General features: G+C 56.2%; 1 protein-coding gene across 1 annotated transcript; it reads right to left on the bottom strand.

The window, feature by feature from the left end:
- Positions 1–1,872: 1,872 nt before the first annotated feature.
- INAVA (innate immunity activator) lies at positions 1,873–19,227 on the bottom strand. The gene is made up of 10 exons (XM_047840649.1): positions 19,082–19,227; positions 16,010–16,158; positions 15,137–15,261; positions 14,510–14,626; positions 13,563–13,785; positions 9,064–9,117; positions 8,021–8,231; positions 7,623–7,796; positions 5,107–5,764; positions 1,873–3,780 (listed from the first exon to the last, which is right to left on the bottom strand). Exons 2-10 carry the CDS (start codon positions 16,062–16,064, stop codon positions 3,688–3,690), a joined length of 1,710 nt encoding a protein of 569 aa, XP_047696605.1. The 5' UTR covers positions 16,065–16,158; positions 19,082–19,227; the 3' UTR covers positions 1,873–3,687.
- Positions 19,228–19,483: the final 256 nt, after the last annotated feature.

Below are 19,483 nucleotides of genomic sequence, written 5' to 3'. Positions count from 1 at the left end.
TCACCGTCAGCTCCCTTTCCCTCCCCCATGGGAAGATATGCGACCCTCGGAAAGGGCCCTGACTCATCCCGACTTGTCTACGAGTCTTCCATTCAGGGCGTGACCTGCACGGGCAAATTTCAGCTGCAGACGTGGTCTCCTGGGGGCCTCATCACTACTGTCTAAAATACAGAATGAGGCACCAATGATGTCCGTCCCTCTGCCTCTGGGTCAAATTGACTCTGGGAGTCATGTTGCTAAAATCCTAAAGCTCCCAGGGTGCCTGGGTGGCTCAGTGGGTCAGGCGTCCAACTCCTGTTTTCAGCTCAGGTCATGATCTCACGGGTTCAGTTTGTGAGTTGGAGCCCCACCTTGGGCTCTGCACTGACTTTGCAGAGCCTGCCCAGGGTTTTCGGTCTCCCCCTCTCTCTGCCCCTCCCCCTCTCGCTCTCTCTCAAAAATAAACATTTAAAAAAAAAAATAGAATAAAATCCTAAAGCTCCCTTATACCAGAGACTTCTGTCCCCCTTCCCCAATTCATCAATCCCATTCTGCCCTGTGGTAGGGGAGCTAAGAGCCCCTAAATATCTGTCCCCGCCCCCAGACACTGCCCAGGAAAATCTTCTCCTGGACCAGGAGACCACTGCCTGAGCCAGTTCTCTCACTGCCCTGCCCTTGGGGTCCCCAAACTTGTGTATCCCATTATGGGCTGTTCTTAGAAAAGCCTTGACAGAGGGCCTGCCCCTGCCTTCTTTTGTGTCCCCATGTGTTAGCTGGTCTCTGTCAGTCCTGTGGCTGGGGAGCTTCCTCCTCTGGTTGCCTCCTCGGAACTCCCCAGCACTTGGTCGCTTTCCCTGGGCCTAACTCATCCCAATTGTCTACAATACAGAATCAAGCGCCCTGTTATGAGCACTTCCGTTAAGTTGAAGATCCTTAGGTCCACAATTAGGACGCTCACTCCTCCAGAGACCCCTAGAGACCTGCTCCACCCACGCACCTCTACCCAGAATGGAGTCTCCCCCAAGCCTGAGAAAGCCAAGTCCCTGAAGCCCACAGATTACCCCGGCCCCCAGGGCTCAGCACCCAGGGCCAGGCTGGAGTCACCCCTACCCGTAGCCATCGGCCCTGTGTGTGCTGTGGAGAGGGACAGGCAGGCAGGGACCCCTTTACCTGACACACCGGGCACCTCAGATCCAGGGCACGCGCTTCTCCCGGGCATCGTGGCTCCAGGGGGCGCTGTGCCCCGGGTCCTATAGCGGCCCCTGCAGGGCCGGCAGGGAAGTGGGCTGAATTGGAGCTTTCCTCCCCCTCCCCTCCCCCTCCCCGCGCAGGTCCCCAGGTGGGAGGGGCTGTGGGCCACCCTGCCCAGAAATGGGGGAGGAGACCTTGCGGAAAGCGCCTCCCCCCACCACCCCAAGGAAACTCCTGCGTTGTAGAGCTTTGGAGAAGCTCCTGTTTCTCATGGAAACCTCCACTCTGGGCAGGCCAGAGCTCCTAGAACCGCTTCAAGGAACAGGAGACTCAGCCCCACTCATCGCCATCCACTGCCTAGCCTGGCTGGGGGGAAGCCTTCAGACTTCCTGGAGCGGAAGTCCCTGCCGTTGAGAAAGTGGCTCCCAGAGCCCATCTCCTCAGGCCCTGGGGACCTAAGGAACTCTGGCAGGGACTGTTCCTCATTCCATCCTGCCAGGGAGCAGAGAACCTCTACCACCCTGGCCATCCCCCTGCTCCCCAGGGACCAGGCCAGACCCGCTGGAGACCAGGCGACTCTGCCTCCCTGGGCAGGCATCTTGAGGGCTGGGCAAAACCTCTGCTCAGAAAACTTGGCACAAAAGAACCCTTCATCAGCTCAGGCCAATCACAAAGAACAGACTTTATTGACATATTTGGCACTAAAACCCACACAGTTCCAGCCCCGCAGCCAAGTATGCAGCCACTTTGCAACTGCACCAGGCATTACACAGGACCAATAAGTTAACATAAAGGACCCTCATGTGTGTGTGTGTGGGGGGGGGGGGGGGGGGGGCGGTGCTGGGATGTCTCCTGGCTCACCCTAGGAGCTCTGGGCTCCCAGGAGGACACGGGGAGGGGAGATAGCTTTACATCAGGGACAGGTGCTCAGAGATAAAATGGAAGAGAACAGCATCCGAACTAGGACATTCTAACATAATGGGGCCAGAGTCCACCCAAAAAGGAGGGAGCTGCAGGATGTGGTAAGAGGTCAGTGACAGAAATGTGGGTGCTTCCCCTCAGGCTCTCCTCTCCTCCCCCGGATTCCTGACAGGCCACCTAAGTTCCTCCCTCGGCACCCTTGTGCAGTTGGCTACACTGCCTTCTGTCCAGTGGGGAGAACTGTGTTTCTTTGGGGTCAGGCATCAAAGTGATTGGGGGTTTAAGCTGTATTTGTAGTTTCTGTCCAAGTCCAGGCCACTCAGAGGGGAAAGGGGTCTGCATGGGCAGAATCAGAACTCCGCTCTTCCTAACACCACCAAGCTTCAACTCTGTGCTTTCTCCTTGAGGCAGGAGATCTGAGTATGTGACCAGGCAGCAAAAAGGCCCTGGGACGAGAACCCAGAGACTATCGGATGGTCTTAGCACAGGAAGTGTCCAGGCCTGCTCAAGTCTTAGCAGATGGGATGATTAATGAACGCCCTTAAGAGTGAGTATTCCCATATTTGTAAAAATAAGGACTTGCCCTCTTTCAAGGAAATCCAGTCTCAAAAGCAGAAGCACAACTGGGTGAGGGGTAAAAAGGGCAGGGACCCCTACCCCCTCCTAGGAGAACATGCCACAACAGTAGTGCCTCTCCAAAGATATCTGGAAGGTTTTCGTTTTTAGGACGATAATGAAAAGATGACAGAGAAATGGGTGGGGTTGCAAGCTCTCACGATGCCCAGAGACGGTGGTCAAAGCGTGGGCTGCTCTCCACCAAACACCACCACGGGCCAGCCCCCAGCCCGGGCCTCCTAATGCTACAGTCCGGTGAAGCCTCAAACGTAAGGCTCAGAGGTCTGGGTAGATGTGGGAGCCCACACGGCACAGAGAGCATATGGTGAGTGACTGGGGGCCCTCCAGATGGGGTTATGGGGTGAGGAAAATAGGGCCCGGGGAGACAATACTCCACCAGGATGTGTGGTCTTTAACCTACCACTTCGTGTGTGCATCACAGAGCACATTATAAAGGGGGAAGAAGATTCTCCCCCTGTCAGGCACCCCTACAGTACCCAGAGAGCTGGGAAATGGGGGTGGTGAGGCGCACTAGTGTGCCTCCAGCTGCAGTGAGACAGGAGCTGTTCTCCGGGGACGTGCTCTGAGCCAGAGAATAGTCTGTGAGGAATCCCGACGTGTCCCTCTCTGCTCCACGTGTCCCCTGCCACTTGTCTTGCAGAAGGAGACAAATGCTGTCAGTCAGACAGGCAATGCCTCAAGTCCAGTAGACCAAGCTCTGGGGAATAAAGCATCATCATATTATTGGGATCTTGAGGACAAATCACAATATAAATCCTAAGGCCAGGGTTTCTGAACAAAAGACATTAAAAAAAAAAAAAAAAAAAAAGGCTCAGCTCCAGGTCATCGACCCGCGATGGGGTAAAGGAGCCGAAGAAGGCACTCGAGGCAGGGAGGTCTCGGCTCCAGCCCTGCTGTGGAACAGTCTTTTCCGGCAGCCAGGTTGAGGCATTCAGGGCACACGGTGACACCCGGCCTTGGTTACACCTGGCTGATGATCTCGCCATTCTCAGGCACAAAGACTTGCACAGGGGCCCCTTCGGGCGATCTCCGGGGCACATACACTGTGGTCACCTGCCGGGGTCAGGAAGAAAGGAGAGATCTGTAAGCAAACCAGGTAGAAATGTCAAACAGCAAACACAGGTACACCATCCCTTTGCCTTAAGGACACTGACTGGCAGCTACAGGGGCCCAGGCACTCAGCCCCTGCCTTTCCAGGAGGTTCTATGTCCCCCAGTGATCACCCTTTATCCATTTTCCACTCCACTTTCTTTGGGGTGTGCCAGGCGCCCTGCCCTCCTCCTCCCCACATTTCCGGGGCTCACTTCTTGTCACCCTCCCTGTCTGGCAGGTTGGGATAGGCTGGGCCTGGGCTGAGGACAGGTCCAAGCTGGCAGGAAGGGAAAAGCAAAAGCACGTCAGCTGGAGGGTGCGGCCTGGGACCCAAGCCAGGCCGCTGCCAGGCCAGGATGCCAGCTGCAGCCCAGAGACCTGGTGGGTGGGGGAGGGATGTGCAGCTGGGCCTGGTAGGGATCTTGGGTCTCAAAGAAGCAGCCTGTTGGTAACTTCTGGAGGATGCAGAGCCCTCCATGCCAGGGAGAAAGAAGACAAGACGCATGTGTGTTATCCCTACTTCCAGAATGAAGAAACTGGGTCACTGAAACCAGAGTGGGCAGCCTTACCTCATGTCTACCTTACCAGTCTGGTCCTTGGCAGATAAGAATACCGCTTACTTATACTTACTCTACACTGTTCTGATCATTTTACACATAATAACTCATTTAAAGTTCATGGCCCTCTGAGATAGTTGTCCAATCATTAATATCCCTTCCAGGGAGCAGGGCTGAGATTTGAAACCTCCCCTGTAGCCTGGCTTGAGAGGCTGATAAGCCTGTGCATGTAACCATTAGCCACCCTGCTTCTCAGCCCTGCAGCCAGGAGGGCTGCCGGAGGGGACGTGGACCCACAGGCAATCACAGGTCCTGGCTGCTGCAAACACGTGTCCAGACTCTCCCTTTGTCCTGGGCCTTCACATCAGGAAACTTGGGGGTTAATTCGGATTGGACTTCTGCTTCTGAATACAGGCTTATCTGCTTTGCGGATCATCTGTGGAGCCCGTAAGGAAAAGAGTCCCCGCTCTCTTCCAGGATTACCTCCACCAGTGCACGTGGGTGAGCGCTCTTGAGCTAGAGGCAAAATTGGGAGGTGCGGGGGGGGGGGGGGGGGGGAGTGTCACGAGTGCCTTCCAAAGCCAAGAGGAAAGGTTCTGTGGCTTGTCCTTCCCAGCTGGGGACGGCGCGGCCACCAGCCTAGTGGCATCAAACCTCTCTACTCTGGGGCCCGCTAGAATCGCAGCCCGCCCCCAGCTGGAAGGCCCCGTGACCCCGGGGCCGCCCGTACCTGTGTCCGGGGAGCCGGGGCTCGCGCGAAGCCCTCTCTCCCGGGGGGCAGGCTCCGGACGCGGAAAGCCCCCTGGCGGTCCAGCGAGTGCGGGCGGCCGCTCCGGAGGCGCGCGCGCTCGTGCCACGACTTGAGCTCCTCGGACACGGCCGCCTTGCTGAGCGCGCGGCCCGCGGGGCTGTCCTTCAGGGAGGGCGTCCGCACCAGGCGGCCGCGGGAGGCCACCAGCCGCTGCCAGCGCAGCGCGGCCGCGTCCTCCTCGTAGGCGGGGCCCAGGGCGGCGCGGCCCAGCTCCCACTCGCAGGGCGGTGGCAGGTGGCTCTCGGCTACCAGCACGTAGCGCCCGGGCGGCGGCAGCAGCTTGGGGTAGTGCGCGCCGGCCGGGACCCACGCCCCGCGGGGACGGGGCGGCTCGGGCGGGGACAGGGGCCGCAGGAAGGAGATGTCGGGGCTGCTGCTGCCCGGCGACGTGGGGTGCGAGATGCTGGAGACGTCGGAGCCGCTGTCCTCCGAGCAGGAGTGGTAGGCGGGGTGGGGCAGCGGGGGCTTGGTCGGGGGGAAGCAGGAGTCAGGCACCGTCACCGTGTAGTGAGTGGGGCGACGGCGGGGGAAGGCGCTGCGGCCTCGGCCCTCGGGACCCGCCCGGAAGGAATCCATCCTGAGGGGGGAAGGGGAGACGCACTGAGTCGGGGAGGCCGAATCTAGTCCTTTGGGCCTGGGGGGGAGGGGTGAAGATAAACAGGTGAGGCAGACGCTCTACAAACCTCCCCCACCCCCCTCCAGAAAGCATCCAGACACCCTCCTGGCCTGGTGTGCCATTCAACGTATCCCTCCTGCTGCATTGACACTTCTGTGCTTTGTGCAAAGCGTGCCACGGCCACGTGGGCTATTTTCAGCTGCTTTAGGGACCCTGTGTTCAGCCACATGACACCCACAGAATCCGTGGTCAGGTATCTAAGCTGGACCTGTAAAGCTGTCATGTGGTAGAGACCGTGTGAAGGAAGTAGATGGCCATGCACAAGGCAAGGAGAAGCCTTAGAAGAAACCAACCCCACCCTGATCTTGAACTTCCAGCCTCCGGAACGGTGAGACCATAAATCCCTGTCATTAAGCCACCCACTCTGTGGCATGTTGTTCTGGCGGCGCCACCAAACTACCATAGGGGGACTGCACGCAGGTCGACCCTCCACAAGGGGGCAGCCCAAGACCCGCAGGGGCTGAAACCCAGCCCCTTTTCCCAGTTTGCACAAAGGCACTGTTTGTAAAATAGCCCTGGGAGTATGTAAAATATAAAATTCATGGCCTGACTTGAGAGCAGTTGTCCCAGGCTGCACCCAGTCCAGTGCTGCCTGATGAGTGAATTTAAACTGACAGAAGAGCCCAGCAGTGGTGCCCAGGGCTTTCTGTGGGGTGTAGCTAACAGTGCCTTTCATAATGCTGTCACTGAAACTATCACCAAGAATACTGATAAAGTACTTGGAAAATAACATACAACTGACTCTCATTATTTGCAGATTCTGTATTTGCAAATCCCCCTCCCCCCCATAGTCAAAATGCATTTGTAGCCTCAAAGTCAACACCCACAATACTTTTGCGGTCATTTGTGGACGCACACACAGAATGGTGAAGACTTTGACATGCCCAATAGGCACATTCCCAGCCGAGACCGAACAAGGCAATGCTCTGACTTCTTGTTTCGGCTTTCGTACCATAAACGAGTATTCTTGCCAGTCTATTTAGTGTCACACGTTTCATATTCTTGTACTTTTTCTTGGTGACTTCACTGTTTAGAATGGCCCTAAGCATAGTGCTGAAGTGCTGTCTGGTATTCCTAAGGGCAGGAAGGCTATGTATGAAGGTGCCTTCAGTAGAATATACATAGGAGATGAGTTTCATTCGGGCATGAGTGACAGTGCCATTGGCCAGTTCAATGTTAATGGGTCAACAGCATATATTAAATAAGGTGTCTTTCAACAGAAACACACATAAAACAAGGTTATGGACTGATCGATTGACAAAAATGTTGTGACCAAAAGCTCTCGAGAGCCTCACCCTGTGCTTTCCCTAGGAGCAATGGTTCAGTATTGCTACTTTACTGTCTGCGGTGACTTTATAGGACGTCAGACTCCCACAAATAATGAGAATCGACTGCACATCAATTGAGAGAGTGAATCATCCACTGTCAGCGACCAGTAATACAACAATCTTAAACAGTTGCAAAAGTATCTACCAAGGCACATATTCTCGTGCCATAGGAGAATATAGGTTGGGGAGGGGGGGGAACTTGAATTGGGTTGTGCAGAAAACAGCTTGCTTCACAAGTGACTTGCCTCTGGTTTTGCTGATTGTGGCAAAGCCTCTATTGAGAGGTGCCCCAAGAAGGGATGGAGAAGCCACAGCACTAGCCATGTGTCACCCAGTCCCACCTGTATCCTGGAAGCCACCACCCTCCAAATGTAAGCTCTCAATAGTGGGTCTCGCCTCCCCCTGCATCTCTGGGGTGACCTGTCTCTTACCTCAGAGACTGCGCCTGGCCCCTCCTCCCCTGCATCTCAGGGGTGGCTGGGGCACTGGTGCGGCCCTGCCGCTGGCCAGGAACGCTGCGGATGGGAACCACATGGTAGGAGGCAGGCTCCAGCAGCCATAGGCTGGAGGCACCGGGCCCGTCCTGTGGCGTGGTGGCTGGGGTGCTGCAAAAGAATTAGGGACAGGTCAGTGGCAAGAATGCCTCCATTCAGGGCCTCAAGCTGTGCAGAGGAAGGGGGCACCGTGGAAGGGGGCCCCAAAACTCACATCTCTCACCATCACACAGTTAAGGAGAGGGGCAGTCTCCCACGCCTTGCCCTGCCTGCACCCCCCTGGCCAAGCACAGCTCCCACCTACTTCCAGCCCTCCCCTTCCTCCCCGTCCTGACCTGGACTCGCTGTTGGGTTCAGAAGATTTTCTGGGCTTCTCGTAGGGGTGGTCCAGGCTGGTCTCCTTCCAGGGACTGTTCTGGATGGGGGCCCGCTCCAGGCCCCCAGTCTCAGGTCCTGCTGGCTTCAGCCCCTCCAGGCTCTGGGGTGGGAGAGGCCGGGAAGGTGGAGCTGGGGACTCTGGGGGAGGTTTTGGCACTTGGGATTCCTCTGCGGGGAGTGAAAAGAAACCTGGTGAAGGCAGTGGCTAGAAAATTGGCCCAACAAGAACCTCCGTGGCCCATGCCTTGCTCTCCCTCCCACGGCTGCTTATCTGGTGTTCCAGGCTGTGGCTCCAGGCCCAGATGCTCAAAAATGTTTTGTTCTCCTTTGGGACTTCCTCACCCATAGCTCTATTTTACACCTGCCTCCTTCAAGAAACCTCCCCAGATTGACTGCCTTTAGTTCACACCATTCCACCTTCTAACCTTTGCTCCTAGTATTATATCTGCAGCTACCTTTCCGCTTACCTAATTTTCTTGTTCATGCTGTGCCCAGGTACACTATTTCCTTATTGACCTGGACACTTCCCTACATAGGACTGCGCTACCCTCTTGGTCCACCTTGACCCCCAGCATCCTTAAGGTTTATAAACAGGGTTCTTAATCGATGGACAGTGTTTCCTTCCCCAGTGCCATCCTCTATTCAAAGAGGGCAAGGATTGTGGCCAGATGGCTCTTAGGGTCCCAGGGCAAAGGCAGGGACCCCAGAGCCCATAGGCTCTGCTAGAATTCACCTTTTCCTTCCCTGTCAAAATGATTGAACTTCTAGAATGGCAAAGGGTCAGCACATCCCCACCCTCAAATGAACGTGTGCAAGGGCACATAGAAATTAGCATCAAGTAGGAGCAGAGACCTGGAGCCCAGCCCGGCACTCCTGCCTTCACTAGTTCAGTAAATCTCCACTCCCCATTTGAAGTCCTTAGCAGTGAAGTCTGCCAAAGCCCCACTGTCTTCTGTTATGAGCCCAATCCTGACAATAGGCCCTAAACTACCCCTCTCACCTTCCTCCAGGAGCAGCCCATCTGATAGAGAGCTGTCATCTGAGGCGCTGAGCTCTGGAAAAGTCAAAGAGGAGAGAAAGGGGTGAGGAAATCAACTCCTAGATCTGGCTTATCCGGCAGTATTGACCCCACCCCCTTCCTGATAGCACCCCGTATCAGGAAATACCAGCTGTGTACTAAATACTATGTTAGCTATGAATTTATTACTCGGAAGTGGGAAAAAAAAATCAGAAGCTAGGAGGAAATGGGAAGCCTGATTTCAATCCTAGCTCTTCTATTAGCTACACAACCTTGAATAAGCCATTTCAATGCTCTAGGCCTCAGTTTCCCTGTCTGTAAGAAAAAAAAAAAAAGCCAGGGCTTTTTCTGACAGGGTTTCTCAGCAGTGGAAGGGAAAGGTGAAGTGTCGTTCTGGAAGGCCTTTGGGATGGGAATAATTTGCCTAACGTTTCTATAGTCTTCTGAGATCATGAATACAACTCAACTCAAAGACCCCAAATCTGAGAAGCCCTGCATTACCAGTACCAAGGGCAGCGCAAAGTGGCAGTTTGAGTTGTGGAGTTGTGGGATCAATTCACAGCGATCTGATTCTTCACTTGGTGATATGGCAAGTCACTTGCATGAAATGGGAGTGTGACATTTCTGCATGGCACAACAGCAGCTGTGACCCAGGAAATCAGAGGGAACTTACATTTGCCATTGCCCTTGAACAAACTGAAACATTTAGACCCTGAGAATACTCTACTGACCTGGATGGAATTCACAAAGTATTTTCAACTATGTTTGGTAACAATGATGAGGGGAAATGAACAATAGCCAATACTTCTGTTGTACCAGTCAGTAGTTTTCTAAGTACTTTATGTATATTAATTTATGTCATCATAACCACCGTGTAAGGTAAACACTATTATCATCATGTAACAGCTAAGAAAACCAAAGCTTGCAGGAACTGAGTAACATGGCTTAGGCCAATCCACCAAAAGGTGATTGAGTCACAATTCATACCCAGACAGTCTGACCAGAGTCTGGCTTGTCACTGCTACCTACCATTTATGGGTTCTCCTGTTAGCTAGCATCTAATGCACAAGTCATTATCTAGAAAGTTCTAAGTTAAACAATTCCAGCCGTCTTAAAATCCTTTGTACCACGACTGGTAAACTATGGGCCCTTGGGCCGAATACAGTTAACTCACTGTTTTTATAAATAAAGTTTTATCAAAACACAGCTACAGATTTATTTACATAAGGTCTGGCTGCTTTTGCACCACAATGGCAGAGTTGAGTAGTTGCGACAGAGACCTTATAGCCCATGAGGCCTAAAATATTTACTGAGCCTCTATAGAAGTTTGTCAACCTTTGCTCCACAACTTAAATGAATTAAAAAACTCTACCCAGAGTAGTTCTTAAACCATGTAGGGCATACTGCCCAAGGAGCTGGGCGACTCCCAAGTAGCCAGCTAGGCCATGCTGTGCTTGGCTCGTACTAGCCTTTGCTTTGGGGTTCAAGTGAGGCTACACCCTTTTACTGAATTCTGGTTCTTTGCCTCTGATCTTTTACAAAACCTCGGAGAATAAAGAGTGTTCTTTTTTACAGATCTGTCAAGTTGAAGAATTTGTGGGACTGTTACTATCATGGTCCCGTGATGCAGCTGGGGTTAGTGTCATGTGTTTTGGTTTGACTATATGATCTGGGAAGAAAGACATCATCTCCCATCATCCCTAATCTTCATAAAAACAAGCATGTCAGAGACTCATTGGCCAAACAAATGCAATGCAAAGAGGGTGATCTGGAGACCCGCTGCTTTTGTAGAGTTAAGACATGGAGGGAGTACATCTATCTGCCAGCCAAACACAGCCGTTCCCGAGGGCCGCTCACTCTCTCAGCCACACTGCCCCAACCCAGTCCCGATCAACCTCACCCTGCCCTCAGGCTAGCACTGGCAGCTGGACCCCCCAGGTGAGGAGGTAACTACAAAGGTCACACCCACCAACTCTGCACATTCTCATAGGCCGCACTGTTCAACGGGTCGCCACTAGCTGCATGGGGGTTATGTTAATTAAAATGAAATAAAATTAAAAATTCAGTTCCTCGGTCAAACCAGGCACATTTCATATGCTCTAGCGGCTACTATAGACAGCACAGATATGGAACATTTCCATCACCGCAGAAATTCCAATAGATAGCATTGCTAAAGGAAGGTATTGTCAGTCCACAAACGCATTCCGAGCACCTACTAAAATTAGAGGTGTGTGTCATGGGGGCGTAGGGGGATTTCTCATCAAATTCACTGTGGTGAATTAGTTTAACACCTGACTGCTCCCTGCCACCTGCAAGGTACTAGCTAATTACCCCCACTTGGCATAATTAGTAATTATCCTAAATTGAATAAGCCTTGTGTGGAGACCAAGGGGGCAGGGTGGCTTTTCCTTTCCTTTTCTTTTTTTTTTTTCTGTTTGCTTTTTTTTCCTTTTTAATTCAAAACACCTCTCAGCTACTAACTAATTATTAATCCCTTTCTACTTCCTCCTTCTGGGGAAAGCACAGCTGGGCAGAGGAGCCAGAGAAGGAATTACTTGTCTAGAGCTGCTTCCTCCTGCGCTCCCAAGGCAGGACATTAGAACCCAGGACCTCAGGCCCACCGGCAAGACAGGGTTTGAAGGTGGAGGGTGCAGCGTCTTTTTCTCTGATCTGGAGGGTGAAAGGCGGCCGCTACCCCAGGTTTCTTCTCTACAGCTGAGTGCACCGAGGTTTCAGAACCGCCTGTCTCCCATGAAGGTTAACCAAAGCCCCAGGCACGTCCTGACCCGCTCATACCCCCAACGAGAAGCATCACTGGTCACAATGGCAGCAGCAGTGTGATATCCCCCCACACCCTCTGCCACCCCAACATCTGCAGGCTGCTAGCAGTACGGGGCTGGAGAAGACACAGGAGGGGCTGAGGCAAACTGGGACAGGGGCACTTCTCACTCAGCCGCCGGCTCCCTACCAGCACAGCGCAGGTAAGCCCCTCAGGGACTTCCACAAGCCAAGTCAGTGGCTGCCTTTCAAGGGGGGGCTCAAGTCCTGGGGATCCTGTCGGAGTGGAGGGAGGATGGAGAACTTCTTTTCCATCTGAGCCTGGGAGACCACGAGTATTATCTTGCAGCCAGGCCAGAGACAGTCGACCCAGAGAAGTCTGGCCATCTGAGCCTGGGTCAGGTGCACGGTCTCCTGGGTTTACTGGGTCAACTGTCACACGGAGGTACCTCCTCCCTCATTCTCTGCTTCTGCTGGAGGTGACCTGGGAGGTGTCTGGTCACACCCTTTCTCACCTACATCAGAGACAACGTGCGGCAGCGGGGACTCTGGAGACCTGTACTAGGAGCATCCCCTTGCCCACAGCATGGGCCACGGGGCACGGGGGGTTCTAAATATGAGTGTCCCCAACCAGAAGAGGAGAGCAGCCTCTGTGAAAAGCCAACCCAAGGTGCAGGGGTAGGAGCCGGAGGGTGTGGGAGAAGTAAACAATTCCCCAAGCCCAGACGACGGCCTTGGTCTCCAGTTCCAAGGATGGCCCCAGGCCACCCCTCCCTTCTTCACCCCAGGTCCCTCCCCTACAACTGGGCCCCATGAGAGGCCAGGGGTTGAGGCAAGCGACGGGCATGATGCCGTGAGAAGTAGAAGGTAGGGCTTCGAGTGGACTTGACAAGCTGGGTTTGCATCAGGAGAGGGCAAAGCCAACACAACTGAGGGCTCAGAACCACTTGTTGGAAGGTAACCCGGGCTGGGTGCACCGGTGTCCAATAATGGCAGGTCCTGGGCAGGGACGACTTTCTAGGTGCCCCACAGCCCCAGGTCTCTGGGCCACGGGGCTCAGGGACTAGACTAGAGGCACAGTAAGAGCAAAGAGCAGAAGTGGAGGGATTCGCCTTGACCAGGGTGGTTCTAGATGCTTAAGGGACGGTGGGGTGTGGCACCGGTGGTGCTGGATTTCAACCTAAACATCCCACGAGTAGCCCTGGGTCCCTGAGCAGCCTCGCTCAGGCCGGGGGACAGTACGTCAGCTCAGAGCCTCAGGCTCACGTCAGCCTCACGCTTCCTGACCATATAAGCCAGCCCCTGGGGCCTGGAGGGCAGGAGGGTGGACCTGGCTACTGCAGCTGCATAGACCCTGGGAAGAAGCTCGAGGTCAGCCTGGGGAGCACCTTTCTGCCTAGAAGTCCTTCTTGAGGGCAGTGGGTTTTGAGGCGGACGTGGAAGGAATGGGACGCTTCCTAAGGAGATTGGGGGAGAGGGCCTCACGGGATGGAGAAGCCCTGGGCCACAGCTTGTTGGGGTTGCAGAGGGTCAGGATGGGGTAGAGGTGGACCAAGGAAGCAGGTTTCCCAGCTAAAGCCAATCTGGACTATTAAACACACTGCTGGGCACGAAGGCGAATGCAGTGGCCCCGGGGCCATGCCACCTAAGCTCACACGAGGCCCGTGTGGCCCGGGACGGGACTCTCAGGGAGACCGGCTCACCTCGGCCCAGGGGCAGGGCAGCGGCGGGAGGGGGCCCGCTGGTGCGCCGCTGCTCGCCCAGGCAGCGCTCCAGCTCCCTCAGCTTCTTCTCCTCCTGCAGCATGGCATGCTTCCGCTGCCGGCGGGCCTGCCTGCTGAGGTTCCCCTCCCGGCACAGGCGGCGGGCCGCTTCGGCGATCTGCAGCTGCAGGGCTAGCTCCCGCTCCAGGCCGCTCAGGGGGTCCTGAGGAGTGGGAGAGGCAGGGGGCTCAGTGGCCGTGGGGACCCAGGGAAGGGCCCCGACGGACCCCCAGCCCGGGAAGCAGACGGCAGCACGGGCGGCCCTGGGGCCCTGGGGCGGAAGGTGGAGCGGTGGGAGATGCCCGAGAGCAAATCCGTGGGCCCGAAAAGCCGGTATAGGGACCCACCCGCCAACCTGCCCACTGAGCCGGGCAGAGCGGTCACCAACGTGGGCCACTCTCCCTCCTGACCCCAAGGGCCGGGCAGGCGAGCCCAGGGGACACTTGCCACCTTTCGCACCATGGGGAAGGGATCCCGGGGCCCGAGCCGCCCCCTCACCACCTGCCTTCCCCCGCTGAGAAAGAGGACAGCCCTAGGGGCCAGAATAACCTGTTTAAATGGGCCATTGCCTCCCTGGGCTGGTGGTTGAGCTCTTAACTGATCTTCTGCCTACTGGCCCAGACAAACCCAGGGTCCTCTCGTGAGTCCCCAGCTCTTGCACACCTTCCCCATGGCCACTGGGCTACATGTGAGTGGGTGCCCCTCATCGACACGGAGCCGAGCACCCTGACTGGGTGTGATGGCAGGGGGCAGGGGGTGGTGGAGATTGCCAAAAACCAGGAGAGGGCCCTGTGCCTCAGAAGCTGCCCCTCCAGATGGTGAGGCCTTGGCTCAGGGATCAACATTTGGGGGGGTAGGTTGAGAGACAGCCCCCTGAGGTTCCTCACCTCTCTGTGCAAGGCCCGCTCGTCCAGTTTATAAGCTGCTCCAATCCTGCGGCGGACCTTGGGGGCCTTTTCCCCTGGTTTGAGGGGATACTCGGCCGGCAAGATACCCGTCAGCTCCTGCAGTGGAAGCAACGTCAGCCAGGCCCCGCTCCAACTGCCCAGCCCTTGGCCAACCAAGCACAGCCGGGACCCCCTTTGCCTGTGCCCATCCTTCCCCAGAGGCCCCTGCCCACTCCCCACCCCATCCTGTCCCCCAGGCCTGTCTCACTGGCCTCTTCAGGGCACCCTCCGCAGTCCCTCCTCTTTCCCTTCTACCTTCTGCTCACCCCCGCCAGAGATCTACTCTGGCCCTGGCTACATTCCCACAGGCACTCTGCCAACTCCCTCTGTAGCCCCTCTGTCTTTCCCTCCCGTGTCTGGGGGCCCCACCTTGGCTACTTCCTTCGCTCAGGGCCGCTCAGGGCCCAGGTCACGGACTCCAGGCACCACACCCCCATCTGATTTCCAGAACTCTCTCACAAACGGGGTTCCCTTCCCTCAGCCCAAACATCCCCAGATGTGGCTCTAGGGCTCCTCCGGTTAACCCCAAGTTATTGGGAGGAACCAGGGGCCGGCCGAGGCTCTCACCGCCTCCCTGAGGCAGAGTCTCTTCAGCTCCTCCAGGTGTGCCTCCAGCCGCTCTTCCAGGGCCCTCTGCTGCTTGCGCACCGCGTGGGTCAGCTCCTTCACCGGGGACACCGGGCTGTCAGGGCCTGGGGGGGGGGGCACAGGGCACTGGCTCAGGGAAGCCAAGGTGGGTAAGCCCCTCTCAGACACTCGTTAATTATCCCAGGCCCACACGTGTACACACACACACATACACACACACACACAGCCTCATGCCTGACCGCTGATCGCAGATCTCAGGTGCTGCGGCCTGTGTCATAACCACAAACGCCACATCTCCTGGCTGTCCGAGGTGGCAACATGACAGCTCAAAAGGAAGGGCCGCCTCAACAGGCCATCTGCAGGTGGTGGGAGGGCTACCTGGTCAGGGCTCCGTTCTCACCCTTCCCACCCTCCACCCACACAATTCACTGCTGCCTCCTCCTCTTCCTTTCTCCCTCTCCCTCTCTCTTTTTCTCTCTCTCATTCACACACATGCTTCTTTCTTCTCTTCTGTCAGGACCAGACCAGGCCCACAGACTCAGGCCAACCAAAGAGACAGGACCTTTCCATCAGCCAGATAAGATTTTTCTACTTCTTAGTAATCACTAGGGCCAGAGTTGCAGAGACCTGTTCCAGATAGGATCACACCTCCAGGCCAGACCATCCAGGAAAACTGCAGTCCCTCTCGTATTTAGCCCCCAGCAGAGGCCTCTCCCACCCCTCCTGCCCTCCCCCTACTCCAGTCTTCCAGCTTCTCAGCCTGGCCGGCCCTGGGGCCTGGGGCCTAGGGCCTGGGGCCTCAGAGAGGCAGGGCTAGGGGGCCCACGTGGCGGGATTCCCCAAACCACTCACCAGACTGCAGGATGATGCCGCTGTCAGTGTCGCTGACCTCATCCTTACTCTCCATGGTGGATTTCTGGGAGGAGGGGGCACAGAGTAGGGAGGGGTGACACCGTTCCCAAGCTGAGCCAGGATGTGTCAGTGGCCTGCAGTTTCCCCAGCTTTTAAGAGAACAACAACAAAAAGATAGATGTGAAACCCCTTAGTTCCAAACAGAGCCTAAGGATCAGATATCTGAGGGCACGGGGAGTGGAAGTGAGGGCCATATTTCTGGAACAGTCTGGCCTGGGGGGTTCTTAGCTCTGGGGGTGCTACCGAGAAGGCTCTGTGGGCCTCACCAGCAAAGCCGCTCTCGGGGGCTCTCTGGGCCCACCCTAGCCTCCTGCCTCCTCCTTCTGAGAGGGGCCTCTCAGCCCAAGAGAGTCAACAGCAGCGGTGGCCACAGGGACCACTGAGACTGGGGACAAGGACAAGGAAAAAAGAAAGAGAATGAAAAGGAAAAAGATAAGAAAAAGCGGGTGGGAGAACAAAGCAAGGAGGAAAGGAAAGCAGGAAGGGGAAGATGTCTTCTTGGGGCACAGCCGTCAATCACCATGGGGCTGACTGTCCTCAGCCCGAGAACCCAGGAGGCATGAGACCCATCCCGCTGCCCCAGTGGGTGACAACACTTCAAAACTGGCTGGGCACTGGGTACCCACCCAAGCCTGTGCTCTCGGGTCCTCAAAGCCCAGGCTGCCCTGCCCTCTGGACCAGGGTATGCATCCAAAGGCAGGTGCCAGAGAGCTGTCCCAAAGTTCTGAAATAATTCCCAAGCCACTATGTCTAGGAGACCCCTCAAGGAGGAGTCAGCTGAGATCCCCTATCCCCCACAGCCAGAGGAGACCCGGCCTGTGTGTGTGTGTGTGTGTGTGTGTGTGTGTGTGTCAGGGTCACGGGGGAGGGGGAGGAGCTGTGTGACTAGAGTGGAAGCCGCCCGAGGACAAGAAGTCCACCCACTCCTCTATCTCCCTGGAGCACTTGGGTGGCACAGCTACAGTCTCAGCGTGTGTCGGCCCAGCTAGACTGGGGTACCAGTCTCCAAAACAACACCTGCTCCTCACCGAGCCCACATCCCTGGGTCAGGGTCTCAGCTGGCCGCGGCCTGGTAGCTGTTGGCTGGAGCAGGGGTAGGGAGGGGCGGGAGGAGCCCAGGCAGGCGGTCTGGAAGGAGAGCCCAGCCACCTCCTCACTGAGTCAGCCCATTGAGCAACAGTCCAAAAGTCCTCCTGAGTTTCTGTCTGGAGCTTATCCTGCCTCCCCACGGCACAGGGCCACGGGGTGGAGGAGGTGGGCTCCACCCCTCTACCACCAGCCAACAGCAGAGACAAGTCAGCCCTGGGAAAGCCGAGCACAACGCAAGGCCAGGAGAGGGAGAAGGGACTTCGTACAGCAGGTCCCCAGTAGGACCTCTGCCTCTCGAGACTGGAAGAGCAGGACCGATGGAGCGCTTTTATAGACCTCCATAAATGGCACAGGCCAGCGAAGTACCGTGGGCAATAGCAATAAAAAGGTAGCCTTGATAACGACATGTACCTGCACTGTGAAATTGCATTTTTCCCAGAAAGTCCAGAGAATGGATGATAGGATGAAAGAAAGAAAGAAAGAAAGAAGAAAGAAAGAAAGAAAGAAAGAAAGAAAAAGAGAAAAAAGAAATGTTTACGTAGGGCCTTTGTAAACATGCCAAAGAGAGAGACTAGCCCGTGTTCTAGAAACCCAGAACAGGGTAATTAGTGTGAGAGTTACCTCTGCATGGCCCATCCCTCCCAAACCTTCATGCCCCCTGGAGATGAGAGCAGGACAGAGGGGCAGGCGGCTCACCCACCTCCCACCCACCGCGGGCAGCCTCTGACCTTCCCCAGAAGCCAGGGGCCGGGCCCAGCCAGAACTAGGAAGCAAGGGTGTCTCAGCTAGCACGGTGAGCGTTCTGCTTTGCACAAGGGAGGAGGTAATGTGGGAGAGAAGCCATGAATTAGTCACACTTGCTAATTAATTATTAACCACGAAGGAGTTGCCTTGGCAAGTTACGATAACTCAGCCCCTGCTTTCCTCCTTGACTGGTGCGGTGTGTAGGGTTACGCGGACAGAGGGGTGGGTATGAGAGGAGAGCCCCCTTGGCACACCCCCTCTCCTCCAGTGTTCACCGCCAGGGTCAAGGGCACACGCTGCCAGGGTCTGATGCTGGGCACACTCTGGGCTAACTCACGGCTCCAAGCGAAGCAAAGAGCACAGGACCCAAAGTTGAGAGCTTCAAGTTGTAGTTCGGCTACTGCCTGTGTTGTCCTGAGAAAGTTACCTGGCTCGGCCAGCCTCCTTCCCTCGTGGACGCAAAGACTAGACAGTGTCCAGGGAAGGCCCTTTCCAGCTCCCCGCTCAGAATCTGGACCTCTTGGACAATGCCGGGCTGAGCAGGAACCCCAAACAGCCATGTAGGAGTCGCCCTCATGTGCCCTGCCAAGGCAGCCCTCCTGGCCGTGGGGACCCTGCCCCGGGAGCCCAAGGGATCAGCTCAGCTCCCGCCTCCACCAGCACCACAGGAGTCCCTTGAGCCTTAGATATTTAAGGCATTGCTTTCAGATAAAGGCAGTTCAGGGAACATGCCCAACCCCTTCCCAACGCAGGAATCTCTCCCTGCCCTCCAGACCCTCAGCTCTAAGCGGGAAGCCCCAGGGCTGGGTCCTAAGAAGCAGTCCACCTGACTGAACAATGTCCCCAGGAAAAGGCAGACAGGAAAGAAGAGGCATAGAGGAAGGAAGGGAAACACCAGTGCAGCGTCCCTCAGGCTGAGCCACTGAGGACCCTCCTCGATCACCCGTGTGCCCCCAAAACCAGGTCCTGGGCCTCTCGCGTCTTCCTGTGGAGACTGAGGCCTGGGGACTACAGCAAAACTGTAGCAAGCCTACAGCAAGGGGCTCCTCATCTGGGCCCACCAGCACCCCCCTATCATCCCACGCCCCAGACACAAGGCGGAGGAGGAGGTGGTGACGGGGGCTACTACAGGGGCTCCCCCCAGCCCCAAAGACCTGTTCCACCCTGCCCTGCTCTCACCTGCTTCTGGGGTTTAGTCCAGGATTCCGGGAAACACCCCCGTTCCCAGGTCAGGGGGCCGAGGGGTGTCGCATGTCGCCTCAGGGTGTCCCAGGCCACAGGCCAGTCTCCCTTGTGCTCTCCTCTGACCTGGCTCCAGCTCTCTACTTGCCGCTGCCGATGGCCGCCCCTCCCTCTGGTCCCGCCTGCTGGCCTGCCTGCCTTTCCTTGTAGGCTGCCTTTCCTCCGAGGCTGCCTGCCGGGCCAGGGGAACCAGGTTACTTGTTACGACTTGAGTCAGAGGGGAGGAGCAGGTGAGCAAGTCCTTCCCTGAACTAATCCTGCCGTGGCTGTTGCCAGCAGGCAGCTCCTGGGCCTCTACGCTTCCGGGGGTGGGGTGAGGAGGGAGAGAGGGGCTCCCCG

This window comes from Prionailurus viverrinus, chromosome F1, assembly GCF_022837055.1.
Source record: "Prionailurus viverrinus isolate Anna chromosome F1, UM_Priviv_1.0, whole genome shotgun sequence".
NCBI lineage: Eukaryota > Metazoa > Chordata > Mammalia > Carnivora > Felidae > Prionailurus > Prionailurus viverrinus.
The sequence above is the reverse complement of the archived record's forward strand: the minus strand, read 5'-3'. Positions and strand labels throughout refer to the sequence as shown.